At 42.2% G+C, this 13,263-nt stretch overlaps 2 protein-coding genes across 2 annotated transcripts; one reads left to right on the top strand and one right to left on the bottom strand.

The window, feature by feature from the left end:
• Positions 1 to 3: 3 nt before the first annotated feature.
• LOC111224762 (zinc finger protein 11-like) lies at positions 4 to 7,009 on the bottom strand. The gene is made up of 9 exons (XM_022749389.1): positions 6,931 to 7,009; positions 5,347 to 5,549; positions 5,107 to 5,205; positions 4,878 to 4,967; positions 4,549 to 4,659; positions 4,107 to 4,230; positions 2,877 to 4,002; positions 2,605 to 2,657; positions 4 to 1,557 (listed from the first exon to the last, which is right to left on the bottom strand). Exons 2-9 carry the CDS (start codon positions 5,494 to 5,496, stop codon positions 293 to 295), a joined length of 3,018 nt encoding a protein of 1,005 aa, XP_022605110.1. The 5' UTR covers positions 5,497 to 5,549; positions 6,931 to 7,009; the 3' UTR covers positions 4 to 292.
• Positions 7,010 to 8,336: 1,327 nt separating this feature from the next.
• On the top strand, positions 8,337 to 12,326 carry LOC111224616 (selenoprotein O-like). The gene is made up of 9 exons (XM_022749167.1): positions 8,337 to 8,479; positions 8,587 to 8,764; positions 8,873 to 9,003; positions 9,280 to 9,557; positions 9,657 to 9,790; positions 10,007 to 10,038; positions 10,186 to 10,371; positions 11,400 to 11,556; positions 12,159 to 12,326. The coding sequence occupies exons 1-9, from the start codon at positions 8,337 to 8,339 to the stop codon at positions 12,324 to 12,326; spliced, it is 1,407 nt and encodes a 468-aa protein (XP_022604888.1).
• The last annotated feature ends 937 nt before the right edge of the window (positions 12,327 to 13,263 follow it).

Genomic DNA, 13,263 nt, shown 5'->3' with positions numbered 1-13,263 from the left:
ATTTGAGCCAAATAAGACAAAAACTACATCACAATGCATCTGAAAAACACACCTCTCTGCTCAGTGCACTTTAATTGCAACACAAGCATGAAAATAAATGTATAATGGAAAAAGGGGAAATTCAACATGAACCTGTTCTTGCTAGCTTGAAGTTTCAACACTAGATGCAGTTACATAAGAGGGAGAGCCAAAACAGTGTTTCTACAGTTGCTTTTGTCCCAGTCCAAACTATATCATACAATTTCAATTTCCAAAACAATCTCCATATCAATAAGTTCTGAGTCTTGCTTCACTATGTTACCTTCATGATATGTGTTCGTTGATGCATTTTCAGATTATAGGACTGCCTGAATCCCTTCCCACACACTACACAGAGGTATGGCTTTTCCCCTGAATGTGTTCGCTGGTGTCTTTTAAGGCGGTTGGCACTGAGGAAGCTCTTGTCACACTCTGTGCAGGAGTAGGGCCGGACTCCGGTGTGGTAGCGCAGGTGGATGGTCAGGTAGCAGGACTGAGTGAATTTCTTGCCACAGTGGGGGCACTGGAAGGGCTTGTGGCCTGTGTGGAATCTCTCGTGCTTCAGGAGCTCTGCGTGGGAATAGAAACCCTTCCCACAGTCAGAGCACAGGTACGGCCTCTCGCCTGAATGAGTCAGCTCGTGTCTGATCAGAGTCGCCTTGTAGACAAAACTCTTGTCACACTGCGAGCAGCTGAAGACGTTCTCCCTGGTGTGGCAGCGCTCGTGCTTCTTCATGTTGCGTTCTCTCTTGAAGCTCTTGCCACAGAAGGAACACATAAAGGGCATCTCCTCTGAGTGGATCTTCATGTGGCTCAGCAAACCGCCCTTGTAGAGGAATCCCTTGCCGCACTGTGTGCACATGTGCGGCCGCTCTTTCTGATGGATGCGTTGGTGTGCGGTGAGAGCCGCCCGGTAGGCAAAGCTCTTTCCACAGTTGCAGCTGTGCACTCGTTCTTCCTGGTGAGTCTGGAGGTGCCGGTTGAGGTAGCTGGCACAGCTGAAGCCCAGGTCACAGCGGGGGCATTTGTGAGAACGCTCCGCCTTGTCAGCATCTTCGCCGTGGGTCTTCAGATGCCTCACCAGTGCTGACTTCCAGGCGAACGCCCGGCCGCACTCTGAACACAGGTACTCACCGTTCTCCATGTGGGTGCTCTTGTGCTCCCTCTGAGCCACCAGTGACTTGAAGAGCTCCCCGCAGATCAGGCACTCGTACTTGCGTCCAGATTTGTGCGTCTGCTTGTGCCGCTCCAGTGACTGTTTGAAGGAGAAACGTCGTCCGCACTGAGAGCACAGGAAGGGCTGCTCGCCTGTGTGGATGCGCTGATGGGCTTTTAGTAAAGACTGGAACTTGAAGCTCTTGTCACAGTCTGAACAACTAAAACGTCCTTCTTCATCCGCAAGAGGCTGAAGAGACGGTTTGTCCTCCTCAACCTCAGAGTGAACACTGTCAATGTGCTGCTGGACCTGCACCTCTTCTGAATGGTGGAAGGAGCACTTCGGACAGGAGAAAGCAGCTGATGACACATCTCCGACAGAACCTTATGGAAAAAAACAAAGTTATAAGAGACTGAAATTAACATTATGCTAAGAAATGGTAAAATGACTGAATAAAGGGTTTTTGCATTTTTTACTATTATGTTTTTTAGTGTAATTAAAAGATTTCCAGGACTCCACAGATTACAGGCTGGAAATTAAAAATTACCTGGTAAATAAACAAATAATGCTGAAATAACCTGTATTGACACATTCAACTCTATATGAAAATAATGAAAAAAAAAGATATATAAAGATAATATTCCTATTTCTGCAGATAAATGTGCAACTATTATACCCAAGCTGCTATCTCATTTTGTTGTTTCTGATACTGACATAGGTTACTCGGCTGTTGTCTTGAAGTGTGTTAGCCTTATTTAGCATTTATAAGAACTATATAACCATTTAATAATGGTTTATAACAGAATATAACGTCGTTGTGAGGAGATACATTAGTAGTGTAATGCATAGTATTTGTCAACAATTATTATGTCTCCTATGAAGACATTATTACAAGTGTGTTTTACTATAATGTCATTCATCAATCCATTTATACACCAGTCTCTGCTTGTGCTCAGGAAGAGTTATAGTTGACAAATACAAAAACCCACTTATATAAGCTTACAACTACATTATAGTGTGTTATAAGAGGCAAAGTAAAGTGCTGTCTATTGAAGAACTTACAGTAATTATTATACAATTATGTTTATATTTTGCAACCATTTAACTTTCAAACCTTTTAATAATATACAGGCCTATCTTGGGATATCTTGATCTTGAAGCAGGAAATTTCATGAGAATGTGAATAATTAACTGCTTGCTATTTCAACACACTTAAAGGGCTTGTATAAAGAAAGTGTCTGAATTCTTTAAGTCAACTTATTTTATATTTTGCTCACATTATGTAAAAGTTACAGGGAAAATATTAGTTTCTTTTTTTAAAGGATTTTCAATTTTTTTTCAACTAATTATTTGCAATGTCATTCTACTTATGGACTCTGATTACATAACTGTTGTGACAAGATATAATATGTGTAAAAATGAACACTCACTTTCATCACTGTCCTTCGATGAGACCATGGGCGAGCCGTAAGAGTGCTCTGCACTGTTAAAGAGAAGAGTCACTTTGATCAGCCTGATAGACAACAGTAGCCTATGTAACAAAACATATAACTCAGATATGGAGTTTCTATCATGCAGTGTTGATTGCAGAGAAATGCTACCATAACGACATGTAAATCTGTAAACTATGTGTCATTGTGCAAGAACAAAAACAGAACTGTGAGAAACATCTAGGGTGGTTAATGAGGCCGGATATTTTTACCAACTGAGAGGCAAAGGCTTCAGGGCTGGAGGGTTGACTTGGGTGATCTTCTTTCTCTTAGTGGCCATGCGCTTCTGTAAATTTATCACCTGAATCTTCATGGTCGGCTTGCGTTTGCGCCCACTCGTGCGAACTTTCACTGCAGAGATGACTTGATTAAGAAGTTCAGGGACCAGGCCTCCAGACTCACAGGTGGGACCCTCACTGCTCTGAATTTCTGCATTCTCTGGATCCTGATCACTATATTGCAGCTGGCAGTCCGGCTCCACAAGTTCAACAGGATCCTCACAGACATTTTCATCACTTATAAAAACCTCTAGCTCATCGTTTTGGTTCTCCGTGGGCTCGTCAGTGCTGTGATCATCAGTGTGAGTTTTAAGGTGCCTTGCAAGTGCTAGCTCCCAGGTGAACTTCCTGTTGCACTGCTGGCATATGTAAACACCGTCTTCCATGTGTGTTTGCTTGTGCTCTGTGCGGGCGGACAAGGAGTGGAAGGTCTCGCCGCAGATGACGCAGTCATACTTGCGTCCAGTTTTGTGCGTGTGTCTGTGTCTGTCGAGGGACTGCCTGAAAGAGAAGCAGCGACCGCAGTCGTTGCAGCGGTGGGGGCGCTCACCGGTGTGGATGACCCTGTGGGCGATGAGTGAAGAGGCAAACTTAAATTTCTTCTCACAGTCTGGGCAGTCATGAGGTCCCACAGAGATTTTGTGTTGGGAGGAAGCTGAGTCGTCCCTGTTTACTTCTGGATGGATGATGTTTATCAAACCACTTCCAACCTTTTGTGTCACCTCTCCCCCTCCTTCACCAACTTCCTCTTCCCTGGTCGTCTCCTCAGGAAGCACAACCAGCGAACCTTCAGCCGCTGTGCTGCCGTCTGTTCCTTCATAGCTGTGCTCTCCCATTACCACCTCGATGTCGGTGCTTGTGCCTAATTCAACCTCTGCATAATCTGTCACTGTGATTATTTCAACTGCCACATCATCCACAAATGATACAGTGTGTGTTTCATCGCTGAGGCCTTGCAAAGGACTTGACTGGTTGGATTGTTCTGTAGTTTTTGCCACTCTGCTTGGAGCAACTGCAGAGAGGGAGGAAAGGATGCTGTCTCCCATGCTAGAAGGTGGAACTGCACAAGAAAGGACAAGAATTAAACATAAGTTACTGTCATAGAGTTGTGTCTTCAACAATGAACTTGAAATACAATGGTAGTGGTTACAGGAAATGACTCACCATGTTGCTCTAAATTCCCTAGATGTTTGTGGTGCTGGAGTAAATTTTTCAGGTCTGTGGGCTCCGAGACTGAATGCACACAATCCTCCAACACAGAGCATTCAGCTCCAAGCCAGGAGGCAGTCTGAGGGAAATAGATGAAAACATACATCACACCAAATCCAATATAATCAAAAGGTTTGAGTTTCAAAAATAGGACACCAAGACAATCGGATCTGCAAAAACACCTGTAAGACATATTACTACCCAATAATGTTCAATAACATCATGTTAAAAACAGACATGATGTTACTGAACATTCAGTATGTAGTAACAGTATTGTAATCCCTAGTAGTGGTAGTTTATTACATGAGATGACTATTTAAGTTGTTTCTTTGTTCTTTCTTTGTTTCCTTTTTACATGTGACAGTGTGATACACGTTACCATTTTATCAAAAATCACCTGTTCAAGGTCAGGAACTGGCAACAGCTGAGCCAGTCGACAGAGAAACTCCCAGAACAGTGTCTGCAAATCACGGTCATACTGTGGTCCATACTCTGCAGGAAAGACCTCCTAAGAAAAAATAAGACATTGTGATAAAAGCTATTTTACTGCAACAAAAATACAAAGTTGTCATTTGCCATTTGTACCACCTGCCAGATTCCACAACTGAATGAGTGCAACTGACAAAATTCAACTTCATGGAAAATCAATTTGGCTTATTAACCTATACAGACAAGTAACAGTTGGATTTGGCTCCACAGAGGTGTGAGTAATAGCTGCTGTCTTACCAAGAAAAAGTCTCGTCTCTCTTCAGGATCTTTGACCAGAATGTGGATCAACTCAAGAAAGTTACCTGCTACTTCCTCTTCTTCTTTCATCTGCAATATGGGCATAAACATTACACGTTACAGGTTTACAACTGGATAGCCCTGCCAATAACAGCATTCATTTAAATACACAAATACTGAACTAAGAAGCACACATTTAGGGTCACAAAAATAAAGCGGACACACTTACATCTACCTGGGTGGGGTGCTGTGATTTAATCTTGTCCAAGTGAGATAAGATTAAGTCATTTTCCACAAGCTCGTCACGTCGGCACAACTCAAGGATGTACTATATCAGGAAATAAATCAAACAATGCATCAAAGTAATCCTGTATTCTCACATTAGCCGTCTATAAATATCTATCATTTCATACATCTTATAAAGCAAAATATTACATTATACATTATTGTGTTCTACACCTGTACCCACCCTAGCTCTTAATCCCAGGTTCAGTTGTGTCCTGTACTTGTACATTAGCAGCTCTGGGACCATGTCCATTACTAAAGAGACAAACTCTGCCACTTTCCAGTAGTTCATGACATCCTGTTTCTTCAGCACCTGCCACATAGAGGCTGTCATGAGCTGGAAAGGTGGGACCAAAAGGCGCAGTGATGCCAAAGGTAAGGTGTCATCTGAAAAACAAGAACAAAAGCAGGAGCTCACCTTTCTGTACCATTTATCCTTATTGAAGTGCATGGGACTGTGATGATGGGATGTCTTATCAGGACTGTTATTTACAGCTATACTCTCAGTTATTTCAGGTCACTCTATGAAATTTGAATTTAATGTGATAATTGGTATTTAATGTTTTTAAACTGCATAAGTCGTCCAAACAATAATGAGAATAGAATAAATAGTAAGAAAATAACCAATGATCATCTCTAATTATTGTTAAGTAGGAGGACACAGCAACAGCATTGTGTTTTGAATGCAACCCTACCGGAAACACTGAGTGTATGTTCAATAACCGCAATGTTCTCAAACTCAGTTAGCTAACTTTTACCATGTTTGTACAGTATGCACAGAGAGCAGACATATTCATACCACAACAAGCATGCAAAATTATTTCTGACGCATGACATACCATGTCATGGTAAAGTTACAACGCGAAAATAAGGAAGTAAGCTAGTTTAGCTGTAATAGAAGCACTGACAAAAGTCACCGTTAGCTGAACTATCGCCAACTCAAGATATAAAAAATGCTTATATTCGCGCTAAGTTTTTCGATGAACCAACCTTTGGAAATGGCCGTGAAAACACCTGAGTCCATCTTCTTACACCGTTGTTGAAAAGTTTGACTAGCTGCGGTTAGCTGCTGTTAGCCGGGTGGCTAGCTCCCCAGCCACAGCTGACTACAATTAGCAGTTACTGGATGACACAGATCCCACTGAGGAGGCTGTACATCTGCAGCCGCAAAACTTCTCCTCTAAATTATGAGAAGCGTCCCATTTAAATGTGTAAATAACCCAAATAAGCATTTACACGGTGCTAATTATTTGTTGCCCAGGGCTTTTTCTTCTTCTTTATTTAAATTTTACGGCAAGTGACATTTTATTTCTTTCTTTTTGTTATCGCCATCTGCTGGAGATTCTTTGCATCACTTCTTTACTCCCTCAAAACAATGACTCACTTTTCACTGTCACTGCCTTTATCATGGTTCAAAAAAACACAATTTCCGAGTTGAGACGGGTTTTTGTTCTCTTTTGTTTTTTTACTTCCTGATTGTTTTTCAGTTTTTTTCATGATTTTTTTTCTGATATATTCCCCCTCAATTATTCGGTAAGGTAGTAAATGTGCTCTTTTATTTAATTTCTAGCTCAATAAATGTTTCACTTGTTTAGGCTTGTATTTATTCAGGTCCATGTACTGTATGTCACGCTCCTGAACGCTGTGCCTACAGTAGGTAGGCTACTTGACGTCAGTTCACAGTGCTGGTTCGGACTGACTGGTACATGTTCAGCTCCAGTCTTCATGGAGTCCTCTCGGTGTGTGTCCCGGTCTCTGGAGCGCTTACCTTTCAACAACACCGCGCTGAAAAAGCTGCCGGTGGATGACTCAGAAGAACCCGGGTCCCGGACTGTCCCTGCGGCGTGTTTCTCCCGGATTAGGACTCTTCAGCCCCTGGTCCGTCCACACTTCGTGGCCCTGTCCCACTCAGCGCTGGCTCTGCTCGGCCTGAGTGCGCAGGATGTGCTGAGTGATCCTCTGGCTCCGGAGTACTTGAGCGGCTCCAGGCTGCTGCCGGGCTCCCAGCCGGCCGCGCACTGTTACTGCGGCCACCAGTTCGGGCTGTTTGCGGGTCAGCTGGGAGATGGAGCTGTGATGTACCTGGGGGAGGTAGAGTCGGGCACCCACGGTCGATGGGAGATTCAGGTCAAAGGTGCAGGAGTCACACCTTACTCCAGGTAGATTTAGCTTTGTACTGACATTTCAATCAATTCTTTTTTTTTTAATTATTAGACTGTAAGTGTTTTAATTCATGCATTATGCAAACAACACATTTTAATTACACCTCAGGAACAGGATATAGCTGTGGGAAGAAATAACTATGTTAACATTTTCTCTCACCTACTAAGAATAAGATAACTCAAGCAAGGGACAAAGCAAAATATCCATAAGCCTTATACACCAGAGGCATGTGAATGCATTAACCCAGGAAGAGCTGCTTAAGAGCTTAGCTGCTTGGCACGCATCAAACACGTCCCCCACTGCTGAGCAGTTGTGCGCTTAGTTTCCCCAGCTTATTGGCCCTGTTAAACACACAGAGGTATGGTGTGATGCAGCACATTTGCCAGTGCTTTATCAGACATAGTGTCAGGATAGTTTGTAATTTTAGATATTAGAAGTTTTGGGCCAAAGTTTTACCATTTAATGTATGTTTTGCCCTAAAAAGTAGAGGGAATTTTTAATGTAGAACATCACTGGCATTTAATCATGAACGTTGATTCTTGACCTCATGAATAGTAGATTTACAAAAAAAGAAAATCTTCTCCAAATATCCCAGTCCTCAGTAGATGGAGTTTGTTCAGTGGACCTTAAGTTAAGCCTTTTTTTTTTAATTGAAGCTTTTTCCATCAGAGGAAAACTCACAAGTTTTGCTTACTGAGACAACTACTACCATAATATGACCTGTGCCCAAGATGACACTTTTAATTCACTGGAAACAGTTGGAGGGGAGTTTGCAGGTTGCTTTATAGTTGCTGAGCAGTCAGTCACACAAGATCATTTTTTAAATGTCAGTAACCTGTTAATTAGACAATGTTGACGCAGCAAGTGTGGAAAAACCCTTACAATTGTTTAGTAGGAATACAAATACCAGCCAGTACTAATGTGTGACAACCACTTGTCAATTTCCTCAGAGATGGTGATGGCAGGAAGGTGCTTCGCTCCAGCATCAGAGAGTTCCTGTGCAGTGAGGCCATGGCTGCCCTCGGGATACCCAGCACCCGTGCAGCCTCCCTCGTGACCTCTGACCTCTATGTCAGCAGAGATCCACTCAACCGTGGACAGCGCATTCCTGAGCGCTGCTCTGTCGTCCTGCGTCTCGCTCCTTCCTTCATCAGGTCCAAAGTGCTTTCAGACTTTGATCAGTACAAAAACCTCCTGTCAAAGTGGTATCCGGAAAAATGGGGAATTTTGATTAAGTCTCTGGTTTTTTCGGTTTTTAAAGGTTTGGATCCTTTGAGATCTTTCAGGGCCGAGATGAATTCTCAGGCCTGCAGGGTCCCAGTGCAGGGCGGCATGACATTCGCTCTCAGCTGCTGGATTACGTCATTGAGACTTTCTATCCTTGCATTCAGCAGGCTCATAGCAACCGCAAAGACCGAAATACAGCTTTTTTCAGAGAGGTGAGACATGAGGTACTTGTTGACAAAATGTTATACAGTTATACACTTCTCAGGATTCAGTCTCTGTTTTAAAAGGTTTAAGGTCAAATTTGACCTGTTTATTCCCAGGTGATGATACGAACTGCCAGGTTAGTGGCCAAGTGGCAGTGTGTTGGTTTTTGCCACGGCGTCCTTAACACAGACAACATGAGCATCTTGGGTCTGACTCTGGATTACGGCCCCTTTGGTTTCATGGACAGGTAAGCTGCTGAAAGTGGAAGTCGGTGTCTTTTTTTGTACTTGACCAGAGTGTCCTCTTTATGTTTTGATTACTCACAATCTGAAAAACCAGTCTTCTGTTCCACTAACTGAGGTTAAACTCAAAAAATATATATTTCAGCTTTGCCTCAGTAAAATCGTTCCAAAAGTATGGTTACAATTTGTCTTGATATTCAATAACTAAAAATAAGATTATTTACTGTATATACTGGTAGAACAATGTAATGTCAACGAAAGCTCTCCTGCCTGTGTGTCAGATTTGATCCAGATTTTATCTGCAACGCCTCAGACAAAAGAGGACGGTACTCATACCAAGCCCAGCCGTCTGTGTGCCGCTGGAACCTGGCTCGCCTGGCTGAAGCGTTGGGCTCTGAGCTCAATGTAGCTGAGGCCGGAGCTATCCTGGATGACTTCATGCTCACATATGAAGCCTTCTACCTGAGTATCATGAGGAAGAAGCTGGGCCTTGTGAGAAAAGAGGAGGCAGAGGACAGCGAGCTCGTATCGGACCTGCTGCGTGTCATGCACAACACTGGTACAAAGACTTGGAAGATGTGGAAGATAATTGGAACGTTTTCTATATCCTCTGCTTCTTGTAATGCCATTGTGGTACTATATTCTCGTGCCTTTCCAGGTGCAGATTTCACCAACACCTTCCACCTGCTGAGCTGTGTCCCCTGGCCTGAGGAGGGCGACAGTGAGAGGGCAACACTGGGCCCTGTAGTGGACCTCATCCTGCAGCAATGTTCCTCTATTGAGGAGCTTAAGGTGGCTAATAAGCCAACTATGAATGACCGGTGAGGGGGTGTATGGTGGTTGGATATATGTGTGTTTCTTAATATAGCAGTTATAAATAGAACATAAAGTTTCTCTCTGCCCCACCATACACTCCCAGTGAATGTACATCTAATCATGGCTGAGCAGAGTTATTTCAAATTATTAAATCTTTCTTGTCATCTCATTTGTTTTTCTTTCATGTGCTAGCATTTTGGGGAAAAGGCTTACCAGGAGAATATGTAAGTTAAATGTGTGCTTTGTGGCACCTGGTAGGAGTATGTAGGAGGTAATTGCAGGTTTAAATGGAACAGCATCGAGGACTAGAGCCAAATGTAACATCAACATCAAGCATTTTTCTTTTTCCGCATTTATATCTCTGTTTCTAGTGAACTGGCGATGATTCTGTCCATGGCACAAACCAACCCAGCCATGTTTAGCATGGTGTCAGACAGGCCAGGTGTGGCCCAGCAGCTGGAACGGATGGGCCGGCTGAAGGAGCTGCTTGAGACAGATCAAGATGAGCTCAAGGAAAAGCAGCGTGATGACTGGATTCACTGGGTTAGCCGATACAGGTAAGAAAAGAAAAAAAAAAACTAAACCAGTGGAAAGAGAAGCACTGTGGGAACCACAAGTAACATGTTCTATAATGTGATTGATATTGAAAATTTGGGATAAATAACAGGCAGATAGCTGAATCTGACTTTTAAATTTACTGACCTTTAATGATTCTAATATTTCATTTTCTATATGCACAGAAACTGAGAACATTTCTACATTTGTGTGTGCACAGTATAAAAATAGGGAAAAAGCTCACTTCCTGTTATCTCTTGCCAATTTAAAGTGCTAAATGTAAGTTGTCTCTGCCACTGCACATGGTTTCTTGCTGTGGTTAGCACGCTGACTTCAGCAGAAGAAAACAAGACTTAAAATTAGTGTTGCTTTCCACTGCTGGAGACAGCTCTTGGTGAATAAGGGAATGAAGTTTGATGCTGAACTCAAGTAAACAGTTGTTAATGCTAACATTGGCTATGTAGCGGTCACAAAAACTTACATATAGCACCTTTAAAGCTTCACTAATCAAAATTTTATACTAACAAACAATCAAATGTTTGTTAATGTGTCACTCATAGTGATGAACCCACACAAAAGTATCACCTGATTCTGAAGTTTCCCTCAGTGTATTAGCATCTTTTAGCTCATTGTTTTAGTTTTCACTCTCGCAGCTCTCACCAGCCTTGTTTCCGGTCGCAACAGGCAGCTGTTTTCAACAAAAGAACAGCAGGCAAAGTTAACTACAAACTGATGAACACGGTGGAGCATTGAGCAGCTAAAAAGCAGCATGTTTTTCTTAAGCAGTTCTTAAAGACCAAAGGAGCTAAAAGGAGAGTGAAAGGTAGACTTACATTCACCTGATGGCAAAAAACAGGACTCATATTTAATGCTAATGTTAATGCTCTGTGATAACTTGTCGCTCTTCTGTTTATAGCCTATTGCCCCATGAGCTTTTAAAACTGCTGCTTTTAACACTGTGTCTGCTGGTCGAATGAACAAGAGCTAAGACAGGACTGCTTTTGGAATTTTTCTTTTGCTGAAATAACAGGAAGCGTTTTGCCAAGGAGTGTGATGGCACAAGTGACTTGTCTCTCATCAAAAAGGAGAGGCTCAGTGTGATGAACAGCCACAATCCCCGGGTCGTCCTACGCAACTATATCGCCCAGAATGCAATTCAGGCTGCAGAAAAGGGAGACTTCTCTGAGGTCAGGATACCTTTAAAAGTTTGACTGATTCACATCCAGGTGCATTAAAGCAGCAACTATCTACACTGCCACATGGTGGAAATTGGTTATCAATCTTTATTTCAAATACTGAATCAGAAAATTATGTCTTCTGCCACACAAACAGCTGTAAAAACAGGCAGTGATACACTAAGGAGGATTAATTTTTCAGTAAAATGCAACTGACAGGTTATTGTTATTGTCATCATCAGAATATGACATTTTCAGTAACACTGCATGGGCACATGTCTCTGTATATAAAACAGCACATGGCTTCAGCTACTGGGAGGAGTTAGGAACCAGCTGGAAGCAGCATTAACTGCCAAATCTAGTGTTACTGGTCTTGTGGGCTCAGTGACTTAACTGTCAGCGCACATGCCAATGCCTTATATGAGCAGTGAGAGCAAAGAAGATAAAGTCAGTGAATCTGTGGTCATCAGTGGTCCAGATACGCAGCAGCTGCTTTAATGGGTTTACAATGCTGTTTTTCATATTTGTATGATATTTAAATTCTTTTTTATGCCATTTAAATCATAGTTTTCCTTCAATGATCAATCATGGTTAACTGTACCTTTGTTCTGTAGGTCAACAGGGTCCTCAAAACTCTGGAGAAACCATATTCTAACACATTTGGACTGGAGTCTTTGGATGGACCCAGTGCATGTGGGCAAAAGGAGCAGAAAGGGAGGGATTTGACTGTTGGCTATGACAGGAAACCTCCTGCCTGGGCACAAAGAATTTGTATCACCTGATCCTCATAAAGCCTCCTGGGCAGCTGAAGGAGGGAGGTCTGTTTTCACTGGTTGACCACACAGACCACAGTGTTACTACTGCTACTGTTGCCGGTCTCCATTTCCACCTCAGACTATCTCTCCTGCTTCCTGAAGGGAGGATGATATGTAACCCAGTGTGTTCCAGTGTTCATCAGTATGGCCAAAGATCAATGTTTGTGTGCTGATATGCAGTTTGTAAAGTATAATACAACTGCATCATGGTCAAAGTCCAATAAACCAGTTCAGTTCAGATCTGTTGAAGATACATAGACAGTTTTCCTGAGGCTGATTTTGATGGGAATATTCTGAGTATTAATCTACTGTAACATGGAAACAAATGGAATGTGCTGACACCTACAAGAAATCAATGGATATGCTGATGAAGTTTGACGGCTCAGACGACCAGTCACACAATGACCTGTCTGAGTCTGAAACACCAGGAACACACTGACGTCAATCATTTACAGTTAGTGGATTTGTCACAAATATGAGCAATTCAAAATATTTACCATTTGTTTCTTAAACCTACTATAGATAGAATGATTTGGCATTTTGTGTTTCTCAAAGCTTGAAATAAAAGATCATGTGTTGTTCATCATTAAGTCTGTTATCAACTGTGATGATTTATGTGTCTGTTTTAAACCTGCACATATTTAAAGCCCTGAAAACCTATTTTCTCAATCTATGACAAACAACAGTTACTTGTGCATTTGTATTAACTGCAAATTTTTAATTGAAGTATATAATTATGCTAAGTACACAGAGTTGTTTGAATTAAAGCACCCACTGTAGGATTTATCATTTATTTCTTTTATTGACATTGTATTGGCAGCTGTTGCTATTAGCACAGTGCTAGTTAGCTGCTTCTCTTTCTTCTTCTCTCATGTTTCTTATTCTCTTCTGTCAAACCACTTCC

This window comes from Seriola dumerili, unplaced genomic scaffold (genome assembly GCF_002260705.1).
Source record: "Seriola dumerili isolate Sdu_G_001 unplaced genomic scaffold, Sdu_1.0 BDQW01000138.1, whole genome shotgun sequence".
Classification (NCBI taxonomy): domain Eukaryota; kingdom Metazoa; phylum Chordata; class Actinopteri; order Carangiformes; family Carangidae; genus Seriola; species Seriola dumerili.
The sequence above is the reverse complement of the archived record's forward strand: the minus strand, read 5'-3'. Positions and strand labels throughout refer to the sequence as shown.